Raw genomic sequence first — 27,489 nt, 5'->3', positions numbered from 1 at the left:
AATCCTCATGTATAGATAGATATATACATATATATGCCCTCCCTGAGTACATAAAGGATTATATATGGTGACTCATCTGCTCTCATGCTGGCCCTGTTACCAGCAGGTCTTAAAAATAAATCCAAATGAATAAAAATGGCTTAGAATCAACTCCAGCAAAGAGACAATAAAGCTCCACTGCCAGTGAAAAAGAAAACAAATAGACATTTCAGTGTCTAAAGTTGGACCCTAAAACTAGCTGGTGTGCAGATGTATTGTTTCACATTGCCCTGGGCTTGCCTCTTCTGGATTGGATTCAGATGAAATTCCAATGGATGTGGGCAAAAGTTACTCAAAATTTTAGGTTACTTAGAGTCATAGAAGCAGCCACAGCTATAGGAGCAGAGTTATTGATGTTAGATGTAACAGAGACTGAAGAAAACTCACGATCTGCATTGTGCATTTCCACTCTATTCTTTACAGGAGAAGCCCTGCTGCCATCTCATTGAAACCCAAGGGTTCAGGGAGTTAAATCCAGGCTAAAGCCTCCACATCAGGTAATCTCTGTGCCCTCTGCTGTGCCTTAAACTCCTTTTTAAGGCACAGAAACACGGACTGGCCTCTCTCTGTGATAGGAACATGCTTACCCCCATGGCTACTGTGATCTACAGAAACACATTCCCTAACACACAAGTGCTCTTTGCACATTGTGTCTGAGATCAGTAATCCCTGAAAATGTTCCAGTTTTTTATATTCTGAACAAGATTTGCCTTTGGAGTTTGCTTTTTTTTTAATGCCATCCCTGTGTTTCAAACATTTCATGTTTTATCAAATTTTTAATAGTAGCTCCACTTACAAGTGTATTTATAGAATAACTATGAGTAAATCCCTCTTTTCTATCACATTTTATAAGTGAAGCAGCAAAATATTCAGAGTGTGTCGCTACCTATTCATGAAGTTTATATTCAAGCTGATATTGATAGAAGTTAGAAAAACAAAAGCCATTTTGTACCAGTTGCGGTGTATCACCTTGTAGGTGTCTGCAAGAACTGCAAATAATAAACCTTTAATAGCTGAAGCTGCCTATTTCTGACATTATGTTGATGCAATTCAGGGAAAAAAAAAAAAGGAAAAAAAATCCAACAACCAATAGCAGGTCACTGGTGAAACAAGGATAAGCAAAAAAAAAAAGAGATTCCAACCTTGAGTTTGAGCACAGGCTGCCTGCATGACAGCAAGGACTATACATTTTGAACTACAAAGCCAGAAAAACTTCCAATTAAAATTTTTAACTCTCTGCCTAAAAGCATCTCATTCAAAAGAAGAAATTATTTCCTAGCATGGCAACTCTTCTAAGGTCTATTCCATATGTAAAACATTTCTCTTTCAGGAGGCTGTTAGCATTATCATCATGTTTTCTTGCTAACCTTGCTTTTCATTATGAAGAGGTTTCTCTGTCACACAGGGCACGATAGGCAAAAGATTGCTCTCTAGCATGTCAAATGTCTGTGCACAAGAGTTTGCACAAGGTGGAAATTACACTGTTTTTCACATCAAGGAAAGAAAACAGGGATTCTGTAAACTAAGCTTTTAGGGGAAGGTGCCCGTTGAATCAAGATGTCAAGTGAACACTTCTCACAGTGACTGCAATATTTACTCAAACGACGACCCCATCAAGATCAATAGGAGAAACAGTGGGTATGGAGGCAGCCCTGTGACATAGAGCATTTTGAAATCTTGATTAATTTCTGCTGCTTGTCAATTTTGTTCTCTCTGCAGTTTTTTCCAGATAGCATAAACATAGAGCATGCATTTAATTTATTTTGTTCTCAATTAAAAAGTATAGGAATCCTAAGAATTTAATCCTTCCAGACTTTTCATTCAGTCATTTCCACCAAACCCTTGGGAAGAAAACATTACAAATACACTGAATTAGGCCCAAGTGAATTCGTGTGTTCCTAACAAATTAAATTCATTGATGTTGGCAAAGGAATGAGAATTCCTGTTGCAAATATTTGTCACTTAGCTCATATTCTGGTTTTAGAAACTTCAGCTGGACTTATCATGAAACAACTTCTTATAAGGCTAAACAGTTGGAAGTATACAACAAATGATATTTTAGGCTACACAACTGTCTGCTCAAACAAGAGAGAAAAAATATTTCTTCTTTGCATGCTTGCACAGCAGCAGCTGGAATCTAGTCCTGGACTGGCACCTTCTGCCTCCTCATCCCAAAGACTTTCTGTGAGCAACCCTGCAGGCTGGCAAATGAAAAAGAGGTACAGTATTACCATGTCTCCAACAAATACACTGCATCCAAGCTGCTTTTGAGGAAAGAACTTTGTGGAAGTCAGAGACTTGCCCCCACACTGCTTTTAGCACACCTTAAAGAGTGGGCCTCATCTTCCCAGGACTGAAGCCACTTAAACTCAAACTGAGGAGAAAGCTGTAGTCTGTGGAGCGGTGCAGGTCAAAATGCCTTGGAGAATCTCTGGCACAACCAAACTCCCCACCCCACTCCACCCAACCCTGGTGTAGGCATACAGACCCACATCTACTGTATGGACAGGGGAAACACCATGCAGAAAGGGTTTGGAGTTCCCCTTTTCCCACCAACAACCCTGATAACACCATCTCATGGGGAGCTTTGCGGCAGGTTTGCAGACAGGAAGGCCAGCCAAAACCTCCATTCCACCCTGGCGGAAACAGACCAACAAAAGGCTACAGTGGCTCCAGAAAGAAAATCTCTGTATTAAAAGCCAAATAACGCAGAGCTACAATAATAAATACACACTATCTCAACCGGTAAATACAGTGTAAAAGATTCATTAAAGTTTAGCTTCAGCAATAACAATATATATACCGCTTCAGTTCTCTGTCCTGCCAAGAGAGATGTCCCTTTCTGTCCACAAAGGAAAAACTCACTCAAACTCTATCCTATATGAAAACGCTACTGCGATGACAATAAATATGGCCAAATAGGAGGTTCTCTGAGTTCCTCCTTTGATTTTTTGGGTGGACTTTTCCTTTCCTTTCCTTTTTTTTTTTTTTTTTTTTTTTTTTTTTTACCAAAAGGTTCATTTAAAACGGGTATTAAAGATATAAAACGCGCACACAGGTCCCCTCGGGGCCGCTCCCCTCGGAGCCGGGCAGGGCCGGCCGGGTGCTAAGGCGGCCCCGCGGCCCGCTGCGCACCTGTGGCACGCTTTAAACAACAAAAACACGACAGAGTCCGTCCCGCGTCCCTCCACAGCACACGACGAAGAGAAGGGGGGTCACCGGGATAGGCTATTTGGCGGCGGTGGCGGTGGTGGTGCCGGCGGTGGTGCCGCGGCGCTGCTCCATCCCGTTGGGCAGGAATCCGGCGATGATGGGCACGGGCCAGATGAGGGCGGCCACGCTCCACACGATGATGACCAGAGTCATAAAACACGCCACCAAGGTGGACTCGATGGGCTTGCGGTTCATCCGCCAGCCCGGCTCGCCCTTTAGCTCCTCCAGGCTGAAATCCAGGCAGCAGAAATTCAGCGGCTCCCCTTGCAGCCAGTACTGGCCAGGCTCCGCCGCCGGCGGGTAGGACAGCGAGGAGGAGGAGGAGGAGGCAGCGGCGGCAGCGGGCTGGGGCGCGGTGCCCCTCAGGCGGCCGACCCGCCTGCCCCGCACCCAGCTACAGCCCACGCAGAGGCGCAAGTCCTGCTGAGCGCCGCCGGCCGCCAGCCCCAGGTGCTCGATGAGCAGCGGCGGCCCCACGCGGTGAAAGGCGGCGGAGAAGAAGGCCCGACCGTGGCTGTTGGTGGAGAAGAGCAAGAGGTCGCACTGGATGCCCAGCGGGCGGCTCCAGCGCACCAGCAGCGAGCTCAGCATCTGCCGCTGCACGCTGATGTTGCAGTGCGGGTCCTCGGCGGGCTGCGGCTGCCCCTGCGGCTGGGGACGCTGCTGCTGTTCCTGCTGCTCCCGCTGCTGCTGCTGCCCGGGGGAGGTGGGAGTGGAAGAGAAAGGCTCTCGGCTAGGGGCAGCTGGCGTGCCCGGGCTGTCGGTGCTCCCTTCCTCCTTGCTCGCTGCGCCGTCGAGGTCCATCTCGAGGCTGGCCAAGGAGCGGGAGGAGGAGTTGGCAGGGGGCAAGAAGAGCTCCTGCTCCTGCTCCTCCTGACCGCTGGCAGCCGCCGAGGGGCTCCAGCCCTGGCAGGGCGGCAGGCAGGCGGCCAGCAGTGCCGGGAAGAGCAGCGGCAGCATGGCATTAACTTAGAGTCGGAGAGGAGGGAGAGGAGGAGGAGGAACGAGAGGCTGCATGGCGCTGCCGGCTGCCATCTGGGAAGGGAGGCACAGTGCTCTCGCCGAGAAAGCGAGAGAAAGGAAAGGAGGGTGGGGGCAGGCGAGGGGGTGGGAGCGGGGCTGGGGCTGCCGCGGCGACGAGCCGAGTGAGCCGGGAGCCTCGGTGACGGCAGAGGCTCCCCCCTTCCCCGCCTCCTCCGCCCCCGGCCCGGCCCGGCAGCGCTCCGGCGGGAGGAGCCGTGAGCCCGGCCGGCCCCGCTGCCGCACCCGCGGTGCCGGCCCGGGGCAGCTGCGCTCCCTGGGCGGGCAGTGCTCCGTCCCCCGGGGCGCTGCCGGGCAGCGGCAGCTCCTCTGCCCTCGGGCGGGGACTTGCCTCCCCTCAGGCGGAGACCCACCTCACCCGCCGCCACCGCGCCCGTCCTCCCTCACCCGTCTCCGGGGACGGAGCCTCTCAGCTCCGCCGCCGCCTCGCCCGCGGGGCTGCCGTGTCCGCCCTCCCTCCTCGGTGGGCAGGGGCGAAGGGAAGGGGCTGGCTGCGGGCAGCGCCCTCGGGCCGGGGCGGGGGGCGCGGATGGGGGAAGAGCATCCAGGAAGCGACCGCACAACGCCTTCAGTTCGGCTTCATAGGAAGGGAACGGGACGGGGGAGGCGCGGAGGAAGGGAGTTTAAACTCGGTGACTGGGACCTTCCAGCGGTGCTCTCCGAGTCCAGGCTCGGCACCAAACCTGGACGTCGGGCGTCCAAATCTGGCCTTGGGCACCAGACATCCCACCCGTCCGACGGGCGCTGTCGGTCCTTGTAGCAAAGATTTAAGCGAGGAAGCTTACAAGTAGCACAAAGCTCCCAAGCGCGGTAGCCGTGAGACTTGGCAGCGTTTTTTGAAACGCTGCTTTATAAGCATGATACTTTGTAATCAGGCTAGATACTCCAGTTTGTTTAGTGACCCTATGCTGGTTATAGAGTTACTCATGACACGGTTTGAGGCTTGTTGTGTTACTACACTTGGAGACTCGGGGTGGGACAGAACTAATGAAAGAAATGATGAACGTTTCTTACTCTTTACCTTGAGCAGTGGGTGGGATAGAGTTACATTTTCCTGGCAAGCATTCAGAACTCGGATTCTCTTCTTTACCTTCGCAGCCCGTTTTCGGCAAATACAGTTGCAAAAGAGAGATGCTAATCTTTCCCAAGTATATATGAGATAATTTATGTAAACAATAGAACTAAAGCGCATATGGCACTCCTTTGAGATTGGCATTGGTCCCATGTCAGACGTGTTACCACGTCAAAGTGACACATGCACACATTCTCATTTGGAGAAATGAGTTACTGTAATACCACTCTCAAGCGTTTCAGGTGAGTGAGGATAGTGAATGAAGGTACAGAGTAAATTTTAGATTTGATATAATTCAACATGAATGAAGGTAGTGAATCAGTTTTCTTTCAAAACCTGTGCCTAAACATATATTGACAAAACCCAGAGTTGTTTGCCTTCTATTCAAAAGATATCTGAGCACCAAAATGTGTTTGGTCTTCATCCCAAATTAGTCCAAAGGGCATTGGCTACCCATAGTTTGGCTAGGTTTTTAGCTTTGCTTACTACGGAGAAACATGCCTGATGAAATGTTCGAAGCAAGCTGTTTGCTTCCAATTCTGGGCTCGTGCTCAAATGTTGCAATACAGTTAATACATTTTTCAGTGCTATTTCAATGTCTCTTATTTAAGAGTTCTCTGATGTTTTTTATTGCCTGTTGAATGTGTCTCTACATGCATCTCCTGATGTCGTTTGTCATATCCACGCTCCCACACATTTGTGCAACTGTTGTATGTCTATAGACCCCAGACCAGATTAAGAGAGGGCTAGTGCGTAGCAAATAATGCCAAAACTGTGTGGCCACCCATGTGTACAAATTATAATGCACCGGGATTTTTGGCACAAAGGACTGGAAACGAAACTAAGCCTCGTAAATAAGATTTAGCTCCTGAACACTGTTGCAGTGTGTGGGTGGCAAATGTTCTCAGGCAGAGCTTCAGTTCTTTTGGTCTCCACTCCCTGCACCCAGCTGAATGCAGTCAAGGGTATTTGCGAAGAAATTGGAGGGGAGAAGGCTTGAGCTAAATTTCTTTTTCTGAAAGGAAAGACAACCCGCCACAGGGAGGTTAAATGCATTTAGCATCATTTAGACCTCCATAGCAAAGAACTAAAAGATAGCAATTTATTTCAGATTGGAGATGCATGGGTGCCTCATATCTATTCCTCTTCATCCAGGAATAATTGAGTAAGTGGGTGGAAGATGCAGAAAGTATGTTAGATCATTGGTTGATAGGCACTGTCCAGCAGGGCCCTTTAGAGATACTTTATTTCTAGGTCTACGAGATATAATTAATCTCTACATGGATTCAGTCATTCAAAGAGATTGCAGCACACTTGAAAACTCTTCATAAGCAGTATTAACATATATAGCTCTATTCTGTGGTTTTCAACCATAAATCTCAAAAAACAAAGTAGTTTTATGGCTAGTGAGACTGAAGCCTAAAGAAATTGGGGGCCTGCCAAAGGTGACCTACATGTCACGGGCAGACCAGGGTGTAGATTTTGCAGGTTTGATTCTATAGCTATAACTAGAACTATAAAATGCACCATAGGTCACAGGAGCATTTGACAGTATGGTAGAGGAGGTGTGAAGTGGGCTATAATGATAAAATTTTAGAAGGGAATAATGAGGTAACAAGATAGTAGGAGTTTCATGAGACAAACTGCAGAGCTGTTGAGAGGGCAAAGACTAATGTTAAAGGACAAACAGAATATTTGGAGTTGTTTTAGTGACATTTTTATTAAAGTATTGCTTGTTAAATACTTCAGGTATGATAAAATCAAGATTATGTATTTCTGCCTAAGTGCCATTAAAATTTCTTCTCATGAGGGTGCTGTTTTAGAGCCTGAAATCTCATTGCAGCTGGTGGAAACTGACTCTAAGCAGGTACAGATTCCAGAAAGAAATCTGTAAGTGCATTCAAATCAGAAGCTTGTGATCGTCAGGCAGCATTTCTCAGCAAACTTGTGTTGATCTGCACCGAGGAAAGGGAATAACTGTGGAACTTTTTCTTGACAGAGGATGTGCTTTTGAGGTTGTCATTTCTGAGAGGACTTGCATGTGGGAGAGAAGACGGCAAAGCAGCAGAGTACAGACAGGGTTGGATATCCAGCCATAACATCACAGAGCTATTTTTCTGTGGAAAGACACCTACTGTCAATTACAGGAAAAAAGATGTTGGAAGCAAGTAAGTATAGTGATGCGTTACCAATCTCTGTAAAAGTGCCAGGTAAGTAAGGAGAATTTCACAGTCAACAGCTGAAGAGGGTCAGGAGAAAGGAGTTGGTACTTGAGTCCTCTCAGAAAAGAGCAGTTTCAGTTCTGTGAAAGGAGTAGGATCAAATCATCCTGAGATTGTTCTGAGAAGTATACTTGTTCCCAGCTGAGGAAAAATATTTCTGTGATACAGTTTAGAAGGCTTGGCTAATGGTTTCACAAGTGATGTGAGGGGAGAGTCTCAGAGTAATGTGAGGAAGTGAACTGGTCATATAATGTCTGGGGATTGTGTCCTTTGAAGAGTCATAGATGATCACTGGTTTGCTGGTTGAGGAAGGAGCTAAGGGATGTTTCATACTGCCCACCAATGTGTAGCTTTGATTGTAAGCACATAGATCAAAACTTTTACTCCTCCTTCTTGCATGGTATTCTTGTGGATTTGTTAGAAATTATTTGTGATGAAACAGTTAAAGGCCACTGAAGCTTCTGAAACAGATAACAGAAGCTGGTCAGACTAAGCAGCTTGCTACTGCTGCATCGTGTCAGAACGATTTATCTGCAGAGAACAGAGATCATGCACTGCACACAAACCAGGGTTTTGTACCACTCTTTACATGAGTATCAGAAGCCCAGACGAAGGGAACAGCCAGTTGGCAAGCAGGCTGAGAACAAGGGAGTAATCCTTCCAGAGAAGTCAATACACCTCTCTCAGCAAAGACACTAAGCTCGTAGTCTGACAGGCATTTCTATCAGCAGCAGATACTGACTCTGTACCACCCTCTCAGTTATACAAACAGATGTCCCTGGAGCCATAAAATGCCCCACGTCCAAGAGCTGGGGCAGATGACTTCAATTTTAAAGTAACTTTGATAATCATGCCCTTTTTAATTAAAAAACTGTAAACATTTTCAGCCCAACCTTAACCACAATCTTTAACCCCTTATCCAGATCACCACGTACTGCTGCAAAAAGCTGGCTGTACCTATGTAGCTGAGGGAGTGAGGCAAGGTGTCAGGGAAGGTGAGAGATTTGAACAGTGGTGGCCAGGCTGGGGCTGTTTAGCCACTGCATGTCAAGATGGGCTTTGGTGGGGCTTCCACGGTCTGCAAGCCACACAGATGATGGAAGTGTGGACCAAGGAAAAGCAACTGCCATCAGGAATCCTAAAAGGAGTACTGAAAGAGAGTTATCCATGGCAGTTACTACCAAATGTAATCCGTCTGTAAATACGGCTGCTAGAAATCGGAAAAACATTGTTCAGAGCATCAGGTGGTATTAGTAAGATAGAGGACCTGCTGGATGAGGGCTCTGGAAGCTTTGAGGGGTATTCATCTTTGGAATTCCATTAGACTGTGTCTTGTACTAGCACAGACTAAAAAGACTGCTTCAATTCTAAAGATAAGTGTGAAATATATGCAGAGAATGCTAAAGGGAATGTATTAATAGACTTCCGGAACTTTTTTTGTAGAATACTTTATATAGGTTGAGGCTTTTAGACAAACATCAAAAGTAAACAACAGGAAAAGAAGATTCTATGGGAATGGGTGTAAGAGAGAAGTAGTCCAAAGAACTAACTTTGAACCTCCATAGCTGAATATGATCTCCAGGTAATTGCAAAACATAAAAAACCCCATATAATATGGGTTGGATAGATCTAACTGGCCTACAGAGAGTGTTAAATGCAGTACTTTCATGTATTCCATTTATGCAATGGATAGGATTTGATCTGAAGCAGAGTTCTAGAAGACTAGCTTCATGTTCTTGCCGAGGTTCCCACCTGCAGGTTGATTAAAACCCTCACTCGTGAGACTTCCTCCTAACTGAACTTCTAAAGCTTAGGCAAGATTCAGCCCTGGACTATATTTATTTTTGTCTTGTAACTACCACATTTGCTTATTTTATATTTTATTGGCCAGGAGCCTGACTATAATTATAAACATGTTGCCTCATATTTATTTCACCGGCAAACCTAGCCAGTATTGGAGCTTGGCTCAAGCTGGCAAATTCAGGATCTGATATATTGATAAAGATAATAAATCCAAATTAAATGGTCTCTGCAGGTAGAAGTGAGAGACTGGCAATCTGAGTCATTACAAAGACACCTCAGATAGGGCTAAGGGGCAATGCCAGAGCTTTGTTCCCACCAGAGTATACATATTGCAGGACTCAGGTTTACGTTCTACCAGTTGCTAAAGAGCGTTGTAGGGTGGGTTTGACAAGGTGTCAAATTTTATGTGTTCTTGAAGCACAGATATTCTGAACATCTGAATGAGCCCTGGGGTTCTGGGCAAGCCCTGACACGTCACAGCCATTCTGGAAGGAAAAGAGATGCAGTAAAGCAGTAGTTGTTTAATGCCAATGCTGTGGAGGTAGCAGGAATGTGGTAGAAAGAATCATGTCCTGCAGAATACACCACCTAAGGCGTCTTTCCGCTGTGCCTTTTGCAATCGGACATGCCTATCTCGTATTGGCCTCATTAGCCACCAGCGTGCTTGTAACAAACGTGGATAGAGCCTTCCTAAATCTTTGTTCGTGAAGCCTAGCCATGATGATGATGAGCAGGAATGTGAAAACATTTGGTGTGATTACATATCAAATTGTTCTGAAAAATATTTGTACATAAAATAGCATTCCTTAATGATTATTTTATGAGTTTGCCTTTGCAAAATCTAAACATTCACTGCAACAGTACATTGAAAAATAGCTTCCTGGAAAGCACGTAATTCTGCAAGTACTTTGAGTGTTTCTCAGCTTGTTCTGAACATGGCCCTAGGGCTTGTCTTTACTGCTATTTATCTTTGTATAGAAAAAAAATAGACAGGTGAAGAAGTCTAGTATTAGCCTGCACTAAGCAGACGTGGGTTTGGCACTTGCACGTGCTTCCAGTGTGGCCTCAGTCTCTCTGTGGCTTAAAACGCAGCTATGAAATATGGCACCCTGCTTCCCTGGGAAGTTGCAAGACACTTAGACTGTGAAGCAATCCTGTTCCACAGGAGAGGAAGACAAACTAGTTCACAGGTCATTTAAGAGTTGTTCTGCCATACAGAAGACACACAAACACAAGACATTGTCAATGACAGTCTATATCTTAAGGAACTTTTTCAAAAAACATGTACAGGGGAATCTGACTTCACAGGATCCTGTGTGCAGCTCCTTAGCCAACCTGCAGCCCTGCCCATCCTCCTCTACCTTTCTGTTACTAGCTGGTGCTTCAGTGCTATGACACATGACAGAGACATTGCAAGGGAGTCTACAGCAGGGACTTAACTGTTTCACTGCAGGCTTTCGTCCCCAGTCATAAAGGGAATTGTAGGATAAAGAAGGAAAAGGGGAGGCTGCAATCAACAAAGTGAGGGTGGGTGGAAGGATAACAAATACCAGAACTGGCATGAGACACAGTTAAAATGTGAGAGGCTATGAAACTGAGAACAAGGAGTTTGCATTTGGAGCAGGGGAAGAGGAGAAATTACAAGAGAACTGTGGAAAAAGAGTGATATGCCCAAATGAATGAAGAGTTCTATGTGTTGTAGCCAGAGAAGAGATTACAATATAAGAGATGCACAGGCCTTGGCAAGGACTTTTGGCAGAACAAGCTGAGATGAATTGTGATACTTTGGAGCTGCTGCATGAGACAAATCAGAGACATTTAAAGCACAGCAGCATCAACATCATCAGTAAAATTAACAGTCAAAACTAAACTGCTCCCTGCCTCCAGACTGTGCATCAACACCTTAGATTGGGGCTCCCAGAGCTGCTGTAAGATGTTGGTGTGCAGAAGCAGACTTGAATTCTCAAGCAGCATACAGGTACCACTTGTGGTGGTCTGCAAACTGGTTATAGGCATGCCCCGGTTATTTGCCTTGTCTGCTGCCCCTTCTCTGGTGAGACACTTTTGCTGTGTATCAAACAGGAAAAGAGATTCATCTGCCTCCGTGAGTCAGCAGAACAGCATTAACTCTTTCTGGAAGTGTCAATGCCAGCGAGTGGGGCTGAGTCATCCAAGCAGATACAGCTAGCCTGATCCCCACCCATTACTTCAGCTGGGCAGCAGTCCTGAGAATGTGGTTACATTTCCCATTCCACTTGTCGGTTCAGCATCATTATTATGTGCAAAACAGCAGACAGTCTCAACTGTCAGGTTCAAAAAACTGTCAGCTGTTTCTGGGTTAGATAGGAACCAGATTTAAAAGGAAACAAAGTGTTACTCACTTCCAGAGAACTTGCTAGGTCAGGCTACTTATTTTCCCAGGAATGGCTGCAATCAGTATGAGCCGTAATGAGACACTCAAATCTCAAGACTTATACCTTTGCTAAGTTGAAGTAGCTTCAGGGAAGTGAAAGGGTCAGAGCTTTAGTTCTCAACTTTTAAAGAACTTTTGTCCTAATCCAACAAAGTCAGCACATGAACAAGACAACTGATTGCTTTCAGCACGACCATTGCACTCATAAATGCTATTCTGTATGGTATTATGGAGTTATTAATGAGGGGGTACACAAGTAAGAACAAATGCCTTTAAACCTGATGTATTGAACAAGCTGCAGAGGAACACTGGCTCTTCAGAAAGAAATTTTTCCTATTTTCATGCAAATGTTCCCAATGTTCAGAAGCAGAAGGAGATGCTTAGAAAACACATGAAGCACCAACCACTTGCTCTCAAAGAGATTCATATTCACTCAGCATTACCTGCTTTTTCCAAGGACCAATAATCACAAAAAGAGTAGGGAATATAGCCTCCAATGTTATGTACCTGGTTCTTTGCTGGACTGACCATGTTTAGAAGATGTGCCTGGATATTTATTATGTCTTGACTTGATTCTGTATATTGAAGAGGGATACATCTCAGCCCTGACATGTATCTTAAATTAGTCAGTGGGATTTCTTGCTTAAACCATCACATCAAATGCTACTGTTTCTAATATTATACACAAGTCCATCACCCACATCATTGCATTTGCCCTTGGCTCTTTTTACTGTGCCACTGTGAAGGACCCAGAGTTGACAATTGCGTTTTTATCTTCTCATGAACACTGGTAGGTGGTAATCTGTCATAGCCATATTGAGGCTTTTCTTCTCGAGTTCTAGCTATGAATGAAGGCTTTGTTTCTCTTCTTACCTGTACCCATACACTATAATTCTGCAGCAGCTGACAAACTGTGCTGGTAGAACTGCTATGGCCCCCTGGTTTTCAGGATCTGGTATACACATGCCAAACTCTCCATTAGGAATGTTTGTGCTTTTGGTCACATCTTATCCATTGTAGCTAAATAAGACCACAGACATAAAAATAGGATTTAAAATAATTCCCTGTATTCTTATTGCAAGTCAGGAAAATTTAATTAGTCTCTATGGGATTTCCCTGTGCCAGGACAGTCAGGGATGCTGACACCAGTGGACCACTAAAATAAAGAGGATAATCTGAGAGAGTTTATAACACTTTAATTAGCCTAATACCTTATGAGAATATTATTTCTTTTGTATTGTCTGCATGTCTAAATATTGAATTAGCTTTCATTTCTGACATAAAATACTATCTACATTTTCTCCTCCATACCAGATCAATAGCTCCTGCAAGCAGCAGGTTAGATCACAATCTGCTTTCCCAGCTTTGCTGCATATGTACAAGTACAATGTCAGAAGAGAAAGCATTATCTTCCACAGGGAAGGAGTTTTCTCAGAAGTCTGATTCAGGACTGCCTGAGTATCCTGGTTTAGAAGTTCTTTGATTTCCTTGTTGTTAACTTGTGTTGATGCTTTTGCCCTTTGATTTTGGTATGTATCTCTTGACACTGATGTCTGCCTGATACACATATTCCTGACTACAGTAAAACAGATGGCTTCTCTGTGCTACAAAGTGATAGATGTTAATCCACTGATCATGGCTTTTGAGGTATCTGTGAATGGATGTCGGAGCCTTTAGGTAGAGAGTCATGTAACCTATACAATATAAAAACATAACTTTTCAAAAAACCCCATTGTTAATCTTAGACTTTCATCTCTGTTTTTCAACTGTGTCTGCTGTCATCCCTGTATAGCTTTTGGTTCTTAATATGCTGATGTCAAAAGGCTGGACCTTGACTCATGCTTAGAGGTTGCAGATCTTTCCTCAGACAGCATGGATTTTCTGCCTGCAGTATCTGAGCCAATACTACTGGTCCTCCTCTTTCATGATTTGTACCTACCAGTTTTGAAATAATGTATCTGGGACTTCAATTTAGATGTCTCTCACTATGTAAAATGACCTGTATAGCTTATTTTCACTTTCTGCCAGCAGCTCTGCTTAAATGGACCTACTGGGTGTCTGCTCCTAGGAGACAAGGAGCAGAGTTTCAGTTTAGGGACATTTTTATCTCACTTCTATCCTCCCTACTTCTAGCCTACAAATTGGAAGACAGATTCAGTATGTCGGCGGTGACAAGAAGAAAGTCGCAGAAATGTTAACTAAAGGTAGTTGCTTGTTAAACTGGTAATTGCATAAGGGAAAATACAGAGTTTAGTGTCACATTTTAACAGAAAAAAAATCAAGATATTTGTATCTTGCAGAGAAAATCATGTTATAGGGACAAAATTAGGAAGAAGTATGGAGCATAAGTCTTAGTCAGTTTGCTAGAATTTTTGTTTTTTATGTAGTTGGAGGAGGTGGGTATTAGACTCTCCAGCTGTTCTCCCTGTTGTCAAGTACACCGGTAGCTGGTTTTCTCTGGAGATTTTACAAATGCTGATGCTATTTTTGTCCCATAATTTTATACCCTTGAGCACACACATAAGGAACAAAGATGAGTTTAATAAACCAGACTCACTGAGGCTCTACTGATTAGTGAAGATGAATATAGCTAATTTTGTAGCGTTATTTCCTTATTCAAAATAGTGCCTTTAAGCATCAAACATTGATATGATATGCTATAAGGATTTCCCCAGTGGAAAAAGCAAATTATCTTGTTTAAGTAAACTTGTCCATATAACTTGAATTTGAGGCTTAACTGACACAGCCAGTCTTCTGACAGTCCTTTGCACTGGAAGAAAATTTGACACAAAGACTGGGATTTGTTGTGCCACTATTGAAAAAGAGGAGCTTAAGGTATGCTTGAAAATGGCATCTTCAAAGGAAAGTCCAGAAGCAGTTTGAATGCAGTAGAGCTTCTTTTGTGAAAATTTTTATTTACTATAATTAAAACTAGTTTAGGCTTAGACCTCTTCCACAGGCAATTCTGACATTAAATAAATTAATATAAAATCATTCTGATGTAGAAATTCCTCATGAAATTAAAATTCTAAAGAAATTTGTTCCCAAGCTATTATTATATGGATTTTAAAAGAGTTGGCTTACTGCTGTCATGTCAATAAACAAAACTGCTTTGTGCCAACTTTACTATCTTGATTAATTTTGCTTCGACTTTTTATCAAATTAATGTCTCGAATATCATATGCTTGCAATATTATGTTTATATACTATCTAATTATTTAATACAAAATGCAGTGGATAATGCATACAAAAGCCATTATCAAGCAATAACATCAAAAGTATTTTATTAAATTCAGCATTTCTACAAGATCACAACAAAGCTAGACAGGTGAGATAGTTACATCATTGAAAACTGAACTTTGAAGTTGCAAGTTGTCACTCAATGGCTTAATCCCCATAAAGCTGAATTTTTTGCCACTTTGCAGGCCAGGCCTTTGGCTCACTTACACAGCTAACACTACCCTGATTATTAGCACTGTGAGAAAAATCCTTTGTAGAGATTTTAATTCTGGTCACTCACAGATGACCAGATTCTTCTAGTCATAGTATACTATGTCCAATGTGCCAGGGCTATAAAAATGTATGGATAGGAATGCTGAACAATTCATTCAAAAGACCAGGTTTTCTTCAGAATGCAGGGTTTACATCAACATCATCCTGTTCATTTTGACAGAGATTTCTGATTAAGACACAGAAGAGTGGAGAGGCTTGAGACCATAAATTTGATTACAGTATGGCCAGGCACCTGCTGAAATAAAGATGTTCGCTGTGATTTCAGTAGTAATTTTTTGGTCAGGTTTTTTAGCTACTAGAAACTGCCTTTGAAGTCAAATCCATGGGAAAAATATTTGTTTCACAGAAAGTGCTTGCTCCTGAGTCCCACAGGGACTGTCAGCACTGAATGAAGATCTCCAGGAACTCAGCACTGAAGGTGATCATTGTTTATATAAATGGTATACCTGTAGTATTACTGCACATGGATCCATTCATCTTGCTTCAAAGAACTTACAAGAGGTAATAGAAAAACATATGGATGATAACTTTGGCAATGCTCTTATACATAGGTAGTCCATGTACCTATTCTAAGATCTGAAAGCCCATACCTGAGGTAGGAGGACCCCATATATATACATGTATCTATATTTTATACAGGTAATGTTATGCTTATATGAAAACTTATTTTCATTTTCCCATGAGTTTTCTATAAAAGCCAGTCTCAGACATGCACTGACAAATGTTGAAACTCTTTGTAACAACTGAGCTCTGAATGGGAGGCAGTTCCTGGCCCTCTGTATTCTGTCCCCGGCACGGTCTAGTGGAAGACCATATAAGGTCCTGGAGTGAATCCTAATTCTTTGATCAACCTGTCTGGTAACTCGACAGAACAGGGTGCTTCCCTCTGCCACTTCTTCCTTCAGCTTTAACCTATGATTCCAAGCACCTGGGAACACATCCTGCATTTGGTCTAAACAAGCAAAGAATAGCTAAGCACAGAATAGTTAAGTTAGAAGGGACCATTGGACCACTTTGTCTGACCCTCCTGCTCTAATCTGAGTCATCTAAAGCAGGTTGTTCAGGGCCATGTCTGGTCAGGTTTTCAATATCTCAGAAGATGGAAACTCCACAATCACTCTAGGCAACTTGGGCCAGTCTTTGACCACCCATATTTAAATGGAATTTCCTGTATTTCAACATGTGCATATTGCCTCTGTCCTTTAACTGGGTAACACTGAGCTACAACTCGGTGGATACCACTACAGTACTGAGCACAATGAGAACTAGTTTTGGGGGTGTTTGTAGGTGGCCCTGTAGTCCAAAAAAAAAAAAAATCAACACAGAGAAATAGCAGCAACAATCATGCAGGATTTCTCTCCCCAACATTCCCAGAGGGTCTAGCTTCCTAATTAAATTGAATAAATAATTCATCTGACACCATAGACATTGCTCAAGATAAGCTCAGTGCTGATGGAGTGGGAACTAGGAGAATCATCACACAAGAACAATGTGAATCTCCTTGGTTGCTGGAGCTCTTTCTGTGCAGGAGAGGGGAGGCAGGGAGAGAAAGACAAAGTGAGCCACTGGAGTAACACTACCTGCATGAGACAGGAGACCTTCTGCTGGACACCTGTACCCTACTTTGGGAGCTGGAGGCTCTGCAGAGGGTGGGGCAGGTAGGGCTCAATGTTCTTCTCTCCCATCCTTTGCCTGAAGTTTGTCATAAAGGTGAAACTGAGCCTTATTTGTCAGGAAAGAGTGAAATGATCCCTAAGGTTAGCAAAGCACTCAGAGACCCTTTGGGAAGAAAAGTGCTATGTAAATAGAAGCTGATTCCTACAGGTTATTAATAGATGTATCTGCAAAAGTAATGTGAAAACTACAAAGGAAAGATCATTCTGAATTAAATTACCATAATTTTTTTCATTGCTGTCTCTTTTCAGGAGACCTGGATTATACTGCTAACAATGACAGGTTTGAATAAGAGACAGGGTTTGTGTGGGCCAGAGGTGGGAACAGAGAAGGAGACTAATTATATCTTTTTTAACCTTTGCATACAGCTGGGCAGGATAAAAATGAATTATTCAACCAGCAACTGAGCTGTTATCCCAGTGGAGGCTGCAAAATGGTGCCCAGGTCATCTAGAAACACAATCTAACCTGTCCCATTTCTTTACAAATCATTAAAATCATTAAATAAAATTGGTATTTTCTGCATGCTTCACCTAAGGCTCATGTAATTATCCTATAGACAAACCAAAACAGATTTATCTTACTTGCTCTTACCTCAACAATGCAGAGGGTGAAGAGCAAGCTCTGACACAGTCTGGGAGAACTAAAAGTAGCACTCTTCAGTGCACATTTGGAACCTAGGTTTAATAGGCTAAAGATAATGACACTGCTTTTACAGTCACTCAGTTGTATCACTTGAACACTTTATTGTGTGGTATTTATTCCACTTTTAATGCATTTTGTGACATGAAGCTTTGTTCCAAGGTCCCAGATGGATAGGAAGGTGTACAGGAGCCTTTGATACATGTATTGCTCAGTAAAGTAGCAGGTGTCTGACCAGATAGAAAAAAGAGCCTCTTTGCAGGCAGAAATTATGGAGAAATGGAGGAATATGTTCCCATGAAATAAGAACTCTCTTCAGTCTACTTCTTGGCTTTCCCCCCAAAAATTCAATACAAACTACAGGGTAATGGGTTTATTTCTGATATCCTGTAGCTCTACCCCTTTAAAGGTGTTTTGACATAAATTGGAGTCATATCCCAAGCAAAGTATTTGACCGTTCAGTCCTGAATTTTTCTGAATTCTCTTCCCATCATTTTGCAGTATCACCTGTACCCCACAACAAATTAAAGCTCTCTGTATGACACAAAAGTCTTGTTACGAACAGAGCTTTTTATATTGCTCCATAACACTTCAGCCTTATTGAATTCTGGAGGCTGAATGAAGTGTCTTTGAGAATCTGAACCATAACTTTGCTAAGTTTTGTAATAGTTCCCTAGTGTTAATTTGCTCCGGTACAGTATTTATTAAGACTGACCCAGGACACTAAAAGGCTTTAAAACTTGCAGCTTGAGCCAATTTATCCAATTCAAGAATTTTGGCTGCTTTTTTTATTATCACTCTTTGTTGTCTCGAGCCAATAGCATCACTTATGTGTGTGTTTTGAAAGGAGGATAAAGAATATGTTGTATTTGATTGCTATTGACTTAGAGAAAAGAGAAATATATCACTGGAATAGCTATGCTTGATGGTATATGAAAGACTCTCTTAGCTTAAATCTTCATGTGGATAATCTGATAACTCAAAGATGAGTACAGGCCATTTCTTTGTCTTAAACAGGGTAAAAAGTCAGAAAATGAAGTGGAAATACTGTACTGAATAAGTTACAAGACAAGTTCTGTTCCTGGATGGTCACATTTTACTGAATTGAGATTTCCCCCCTTTCTTCCCTTTTATAATCTGTGGTATGTTCCAGTATTTACAGTTAAGAACCTGTGATTTTGTAATTATTTAAACACAAAATTCTAGGTAACCTACTGCCACCTGAGTGACTGAATGCATCCTCACTAAACTGCAAATAATGACCCAATTAAGCAGTAGTCTGTGCCAGTATCTGTAAGAAGGCTAAGTCAGTTTTTGTACATCATCCCAACACATCAGATCTCTTGATAATTTGGATATACTGTATAATATCAATGCTCATATTAGGAATTTACCAGTTCTAATACCACAGTTGCTTCTCTAGAGGTATCTGTCATCCACTTGCTGACTTTTCTGAAGCCCTCATCAGTACACACAAGCATCCATGACAACATGGAACAGTCGTCAGTACTTATGTCTCCTAGATTTGACTTCAGGTCACACAGTTTGTGTCGTCCTATCATGTTTAGTAAGGAGACAGGAATGTGAATGGAACTTCTGAGCTTGTGAAGATCCAGCAGATTAAATACCTGCAGCTTATTTGTCAGACCAAGCAAGTGAATACAATGTAATGCTGCACTCACTTATGACACCTCATGAGAAGTGAGGTCAACGTTTTAGTTCCTGTTTTTTGAACCCTCTCATTAGGCTGATCTTACTTTAGAAACAACCTTGGGACCTTGCTATCACCTTCTGTGATAGCAGTGTTCTGATGGATGTGGAACCAGTAAGCCTTAAGGGATGGGAGGGCTTGTAATGCAACTATCTCCTCATCATGTGAAGGGGTTTGTGTTGCACATCTGTGGCCACTAATGCATTCATTCCTAGGCAAAGGAAGAACCAATTCAGTAAGAATTCTTATCACAAATGTAATCACTACTGCCCACAAGGATCAAACTTTACATAAGCAGGAGGAATCAATCTAGGAATCAGTGCCCATCCTCAATGCTATGGAAGGTTACCACAGTCTTGCCCCAGTAGAGAGGAATTGTGACTGTTTTCATTATATATCAAGAAACAGATGATAGCAGCAAAGCAGAATTAAGACAGAAATCATTGAAAACATTTTGAGGAACTAAGAAATCGGAAATGTGTTTGACATTCTTGAAGGGGGGGGAAAAGCACAGCAGTTGCCTCATATATGTTTATTTAATTTCTTTAGGGGTCTTTTGAGTAAAAGTGTTGTTGTCTCTATCAAACCAGTACTCAGGGTGTGCAGGATTGTGCTGCCCATTCACCATTCCCAGACAGATGCTTGTACTACACAGAAATACCTTACTTATTATACTCGAAGAAAATGATCCCCAAATAAATGAAAATTAAAAAAAAATGCATGTATTTCACATGACTTCGGCAGGAAGTTGCACTGAAATGAAATCACTGGATACTCCTTGCAGCACAGGTGCCATCTCCAAAACCAGCTCATTTATTCCTGAGCCTGGTGTTGATTTCTTTGCAGTAGCCAGCTTGTCTCAAAGGGACAGTGTAGAATGCACATGGACACAAGGCCTTGACTCCAGCTGCGAATGGCACTGCAGAGTGGGAGAAGGCCATGCAGGTGGAGCTGGATGTACATGTTGGGAAGGGCAGGAATATCTTGCAGCCTTGACAACAGCCACTTGGTGATGTAGGGGCTGCTTGTGGACCAGCACCAATTCTCCCAGCCCCTGGAATGCTCACCATGGCTGACAGACAGTGGCTGCTCGTTGGTATTTCAGCAGTGGGGCTTTTTTCTGAATGGGAGGCACAATTCTGAATTTCTCCTTAAACTAACTAAATAAATATAATTCCAATTTATCGTTGCAAATCAAGACAGAGAAAGTAATACACAGACTATACGTGCACAGTTTCCCTTTGAGGAGACAGACTTTTTCCATTCTGGGCGCCAACAGAGGCTGTGCACTTCAGCCATCTTCCTAGGTACCATTTTTAATTAAAGTTGTAACTTATCCCAAGGAAGAATCCAGAATATATCTGGATCTTTCTTCCTTTTGTCAATCTTCTGCCCTGGGCAAGGAGCTAATGAACTAGTCATTTCAAAATAGTGCTCACCATGAGCTAATTTATTTTGTTATATTATGGAGCTTGAGGGTTAGTACAGACTGGGGATTTTTCCCAGAAATGACAGAATATTTTGAGCTAACTGATTTGAGACCTCAGTGGCTTTAGCTTTCCACCTGTTTGAAGGCTTTCCTCCTGGTGGAGAAACAAGTACAAGGCAAGGGCACTGCAGTAATGGATTGCATTAGAGAGACACACAGCGACATGAGATCTCACATGAGGGATGTGTTGGTCCATGAGATGACAAGACTCATAGCAAGGCTCCTAGGAGCATGAAGCCCCACCAACAAGCACCCCATGCATATGGAGCACTGCTGCTGCATTTCTCTCTGCTCAGAATGCCAGAGCAGCCGTTCTGCTCAGCTCCAACAGAGCCAACCTGGACATGCAATGGTGGGGAAAGGATGTGCAGCTAAGGAGATACCTGAGCCTTCAGCAGAAAAGGGGGAACATATTGCATGAGGACTGACAGGTCTGGAGTAAATAACAGGAGATGGAAATAATCTCTTGTAGGGTGACGACTGTGAACTCATCACAGATCTGTTTGCTTGAAAATTATTCTTATAAATGAGCTAAATAGAAATCTGTTTTGCTAGGAAAGTCATCTAAACTTTAGTTTCTCTCATCTCAAGTTTAGCTCCAGATTTACAGACAGCAGGGAACCTTTCTACTAATTGGAATCTAGCAACAGTTGAGGCTAGCAGAATTTTTATACAAGATTTTTTAAGGAAAGCCTGTGCCATTTTTACCAACTAAATTTTTTTTGTGTTACTTGAAAGTATGTGAAACACAAAGGGTGAGAGTAAACAGCAGGTATCATCTGTAATCAATTCACTTCCATTTTTTAGACTTGGGCGCTTGTGGAACTGAAACTTTAGGCAAAGCTCATAAGGGGATGTAATCAAAGACATAAAAATGCCTGTAGGAATCTCAAGATTCCTTCGAAGAATCACAAAGTAGTTTTATGAAGTCTACTTTTAGTTTTGGAATATAGGGAGAGTTTGTGAAACCCAAGACAGTTTTCATGGTACTAAAATTGATGTCAAACCTCCTAATGAATTCAGACTTCTCATTTCCATTCATTGATATTTTTATTTAGACCCACTCCTAAACGTTAATCCCTTTCTTCAGAGGAGGAAAGAAAGTCCTATCTACCACTGAACACACCTGCTTGTGTGTGTTCACACAAGCTTGCGTGTTCAAAATCAGCCACAAAGAGACAATCTAATTCTTTATTTAGATTTATGTAATCTAATGCCTATGTTTTTTCATTTCTTGATGGGCTCATATAGATTTTTTACATAGTGATTCTCCTGTTGTATATTTATATCAGATTATCCTGGTGTATATTTATATCACTCTGTATATCATCCACTAATACCAGCAAACATTCAGCCTTGAGCACTTACAGTAACTGCACAGGACATGGAAAGGAAATCTCTCTATTTATAGTTTAGTAAATCGGAAACCTACACGGTAACACTTGTAATTCAACAGTGGATTTCAAAAAATGCAAATGTCAAACCAGAGGAATCAAATTTAAAATTACAGATTATTTTGATTAAAGGAAAAATATGAAAGGATATCTCTGATTCACCATAGGTAGACTTAGTTTTGGAAAAAAAAACCCAACAAACCCAAAATATTCTATGACATGCTTTTTCTGAGTAGAGTATCATACTAACTATAGCCCCTTTTTATTCAGTAGTGGTGAGGTTCACGCAAGTTCTCCGTCTTTCTTCATAGATTGGCAGCTTGATTTAATAGATAACTACAAATACTGCAGATTTGACTTGGACAGGTTTTCTAAACAGGATCATTACTGGTGGGTGATCAAGACACTGTCAGCTGTACAGGGAGCTCCCAGTCTTCCTCTGTGCCAAGGTGTCCCATATAGGCCCATGGTACTGGGCAATTGTTCTTTCTCGGTTCCAGTGGTGCCACCTGAAGACAACATTGATTCTACTCATGGCTAGCTTGAGGCTCACACTGCCCACCACCTGGAAGGGACCTGTTTGCCTGCCCCCTGCTCTTCTGTGTCAGCTCTGTTTTATATGCCTGTGACTATTGGCTCATATTCATCCTTAAAAACAAGAAGACCCCATCAAATATTTTTTCCTGAAGCACGTGAGGGACCATTTGTAAGGTCTCTTCCTCTGGCAGAGCTGGAGCTCTGTGAGGACCAACACAGATGGAGTGACAGGCAGCTGGGAATGGTACTGCTGTTTGCAAAGTGAACTTCCATGTGCATGTGTGTGCATATATGTATGTACATTTTATGGTCAGAGCATTTCTCCTTCAGAAGAAATATGTTCCATTGTCTGCAGTGAGCAGAACTCTGTTATCTAGTAAAGGGACTGTTTCTGCAGCAGTCAGAGGAAAACAATGGCTCTTTTTCTAAAGAAGACATCTTTGAAGCCAATCCACTGTGACTATTCAGAAGGGTTAAGGAGCTTATTCTGGTTTTTTAACCCAAGACAAAGACTTCCCTGTATGAATCACCCCACCCCACACCCTACTATTTTTCCTACAGGATATCTGAAGAATGAACAAGGATTCAGTTTTTATTTTTAAAATGTCCATTTCCTTTGGCTGTCCTGGGAGTTGAAAAACCTTCATTTGTGATTTCAGTGCTGTAGGGCAACTAGTTTCCTCTAATTCTCCAAAAGCGAGAGATTTGCAGTCATACCTTATTACATGTTTGTAACTATACTTGGGAAAACTTGCATGACCCAGAAATATTTGTCAGTATTCAAGGGTATTTGCCGAACATCAAATGGATCTCTCTTACAATTTCATGATGATTTTCTGCAGTCCAGATACTGCTTTTTATGTTGGTTCTTGTAATAAGACATCTCACCTTCACTACTTCTGTAGTAGTATGCATAAACACTTCTTTAGTATACATGTTACCAAATACTGAATGATTAAATTGCTAAGTTGGATAGATTCAGTAATAACTCATTTTACCAATTGACTAAGTCCTGCATTTATTTTCATATTCCATTCTAAGAGTACTTGTTATACTTATTTTTGGCAGTACACTGAAACCTAAGTCAGTGTTACTTAATTTATAACATGTCCTTGATATATTCTGGTCCATTAAACAAAGGAATGTCTTCACAACCTCTTCCACAGACAAATTATAGCACTATTTGAGTGTCTGCATTTGAAATATTCTTTCGCTGTAGCCCACGTAGGACATTCAGTTCCTCTGATCACACTCCCATGTGGTATCCAGATCACACTCTGGGTAGCTGTGCCGCAATGGTAAATCCCGTGCTTGCTTTACAGAATAAGCTTGATTTTGAACTTTAACACATGAAAGGTGCAAATCTTTTCCCGTGCGTACAATCCTTATCTTTGGCTTGCAAAAGGAGACACAACCAAGAAATGCTGAAAGCAGGAAAATTTGCTGGATGCCAAATGTATTACTGCCAAGATCCCAAATATGTAAAATGCAAACAATTGAATATTCAAGGACATCTTTTCATAGCTCACATAACTCCAAACTGTTTCAATGTCTTTATTTTTCTATTATTAGGAACTTGACCTGTGTAAAATAGTGTAAGTTATTTCTACTGTAGGAAATGTATAATTTCTTTAAAATCTTATTATTTTGATCAAAATGTGTAATAGTCATAACTATATGTTGTGAGATATGTGTCCTTATCATAGAATATAAAGAAACTTAATTTTTACTGGTGAATGGGGCATTCAATTCTATTTCCACTCCTTTCCTAACAAATAGACATTTTCTTATTCAGTGCAGGCAAGTTGCATTGGCATACTTGTCAGAGGGTCACTTCCTCAAAGGTATTTAGACAACTCTGATATCAAAGGGAATCTGTTACCTAAAATATCACAGAGGATCTGGGGATAAATTCCTCACAAAAAAAAATACAGGATAAAGCATGTTTCAATTCCACTGAATTTGGTGCCATTCTCTCATTTACAAATGCATTTATTGATTGGTATTTGCATAGTTGGTCAAAAAAAGCTTGAGGGGGGGGGAGAAAAAGAAAGCAGGGGTGAGGAAAAGCAGAGAACAAGAGCAAAGAGTCCTGGAATTCTGGAGAAAAGGGGAATCAATTCTTTGAGGATTGGAGAAAGCTGAAGAAGGAGTAGGAAGAAACTCCAGACATAGTCAAAGAAAAGTCCCTACAAGACTAAAGCTGAAAAACAAAATTTCAAATGTTAGCAATTACTTTCAAGGTGTTATCAGCTATCGCTAGTGTGTTGTCATGGGGAGAAAAAGGCGTTGCAGCATCAAAGGAAACAAGGAATGTAAAGAAGAAAGAAATTAGAGCAGTAATTTGCATCTATTTTGTGGAACAATCTTCAGAGGCACTTTTGTTAATTAGACGGTTTGAGCTGCACGTATTAGAGTACTGAGAGGCTGATGGAAGTCTCCAGACATATTTTGAGGCAGTGATTTGTATGGTCGCAGAACATTTTTATAGTCTCACAATTTATCAACAAAATGAGTTACTTTTCCTTCATCACTTGAAACTTGACAGTCAGAAGGGAAAATGACCAACCTCTTGCCTGTTTCTCTGAGCAAACATAATACTGAAAAGCTCATACTTTCTTCCAGAGCTTTTGGTAAGATGCTGGTAATGGCATCCTCCCTCTATCCACTGGAGTGTGACTATGAGTGTACCTAGTCTTAGTTGTGACCATTTGTTCTTCTCTTATGTGGTGGGTTTTATTAACTTCTTATTATAGTTTTGTGAGCGTTTAGAGGTTTAGATATCTGTTCTGAAAAATCTAAATAAATAAAAAATACATAAAGGGAGAGAGAGACTAATTCCCTGCTCCACTGAAGTAAATGGAGACAGAACAGCAAGCAAATTTAGCATACTTTCTGGTAGTGTTTAACACTTCAGATGTTACTCAAGTGGACTTTTTTATCATTAGCATCTAAACTTTCCAATTACAAAAGCTAAGTTCTTAAATCCATACATTTTATGAATCAAGAAAAAGTCTTGATTTACAGAGACTCCTTTATGCATAACAGTTACTGTAAAGCTGAGGTTTGAGTGAACCCAAATTTGTTTTTCTATATACTTTTTTTAACCATAGACACAGAACTTTTCATCCCTTGTACAGGAACTCCCCAAGTATGAATGCTTTTTCCTTCCTTTCTACCTTTTATTTCCTTCATCTGGGACTTCCTCTGGTCCCCATGTCGTCCTTTCCGGGGCGTGTCTCCTGCTTCAGAATATAACATGCCTCTGCCCCTTCCCTGTGTGCCCAGCTCCATTCCTTAGGTAGATAATTGCCTGCAACCATTTCACCTGAAAACAATAACTTCCAGTCCAGTCTCATATCCTTGCTGGAGTCAAATTGAGTCAGAGCCTGAAAATATCCCTGAGGTCAACTCCACAGAGGTAAATACAGGGGATTTAACTCTGTGTTTTCCTTATGTTTCAAACATGATATCTTAAAATTTTGGTCTTATGTATATTTTCACAATATATTTTCATTGAAAAGTATGAAGGTAAAAGCTCATTCATTCCCTTTGACTAATACCTATTCTTTGCACCCAGCAGCTATACCAAATACAAAAATCTTTTTTTTTAAATCCCAACAAGCTTTCACAGCTTATTTGCTTTTCCCCTCGTTACTGATCTTTTGCTGTAATCATGGATCTATCTGTAATGCTATGTTTTGTGTGTATTAAACATTGTATTGCTGAAAGCACTGACCAAACTCACCTGGGAGCCTCAGCTGAAGATTGTTCAAAGGATGTGGCTGAAACAAAAAGGTGTTTCCACCACTCCATAAATAAATCCTCCTAAGTGTAAACTGTGACCATTCCTCTTTCCATCAGAGCAATTCAGGTTTTTCAGAAAGCTGCTTTTATGTAAGATTAGAGAGCTGTCTCCATGACATGATGCTCTGCTTCTCTTCACCATTAGTTGGGCGTTAGTTGTTCTGGCTGTAAATAGACAGGCACAGATGGTACCACGACTCTCCGAGCCTCCACACATCTTGCACTGCAGGGATTTTTGTCTTATTCTTGCTATATCTCTAGCAGCTCCTACTCTTTCCTAACAGTTTGTTGAGAAGAAAAAGGGAAGGCTAAAGAACAATCAGTCTCTTTCCTCTCTAGGATTGCTGAGGTGGCTTTAGACAGGACAGCAACATTAATTTTGATTTTTTTCTTTGCTAGGGGAATGCAGTCATGGGCTCATCAATGAAGCAAAATCTCTGCCAGCTTCACTAGGTGAAGTCAGTCCTCCCCGAGACAGCTGAAGTGCCTGAGACAGACTAGCTGCCCCAAAACCATTAAATTGTGAGACTATAATGGTACCTCCTCCCTCAGTGCACTACAGCTCTGACCACCACAGTCTAAGAACCATGACAGACAAAAGAGAAGCTGATAACTTGAAAGACTACATCAGTGCATAGGAATAGCATTTGCAGGAAAACAGGCTGGAACAATTAGCAACGCTGAATCTGGAGAGGGCAAGGATAAGAAGGACGTGAGAGATTCATACTTCCCCCTCCCCACGCACTCCGTGGAGAAGGTAAAACGGGTGCTGCTCTTTAGCCTTTCATATAACAGAAGAACAAGATGTTAACTTAGAGGCAAAAAATTGAAATCTAATAAAAGGAAGTCAGTTTCATTGAGAGTACAGTTAACCTGATACAATAACCATTGTATCCAAGAATTTTAGCAAGGCTATAAAA

At 42.0% G+C, this 27,489-nt stretch overlaps 1 protein-coding gene and 1 long non-coding RNA gene across 2 annotated transcripts; one reads left to right on the top strand and one right to left on the bottom strand.

The window, feature by feature from the left end:
* Positions 1 to 1,079: 1,079 nt before the first annotated feature.
* TMEM158 (transmembrane protein 158) lies at positions 1,080 to 4,391 on the bottom strand. Its single transcript, XM_051789170.1, has one exon. The coding sequence runs from the start codon at positions 4,210 to 4,212 to the stop codon at positions 3,268 to 3,270; it is 945 nt and encodes a 314-aa protein (XP_051645130.1). The 5' UTR covers positions 4,213 to 4,391; the 3' UTR covers positions 1,080 to 3,267.
* Positions 4,392 to 5,432: 1,041 nt separating this feature from the next.
* LOC127471826 (uncharacterized) lies at positions 5,433 to 27,483 on the top strand. The gene is made up of 3 exons (XR_007904771.1): positions 5,433 to 5,607; positions 7,365 to 7,533; positions 26,969 to 27,483. It is a non-coding gene; the product is annotated as an uncharacterized LOC127471826 (long non-coding RNA).
* The last annotated feature ends 6 nt before the right edge of the window (positions 27,484 to 27,489 follow it).

The sequence above is a fragment of the Manacus candei genome, unplaced genomic scaffold (assembly GCF_025592945.1).
Source record: "Manacus candei isolate 608988 ecotype Guabito, Panama unplaced genomic scaffold, ASM2559294v1 h1tg000026l, whole genome shotgun sequence".
Classification (NCBI taxonomy): Eukaryota; Metazoa; Chordata; class Aves; order Passeriformes; family Pipridae; genus Manacus; species Manacus candei.
The sequence above is the reverse complement of the archived record's forward strand: the minus strand, read 5'-3'. Positions and strand labels throughout refer to the sequence as shown.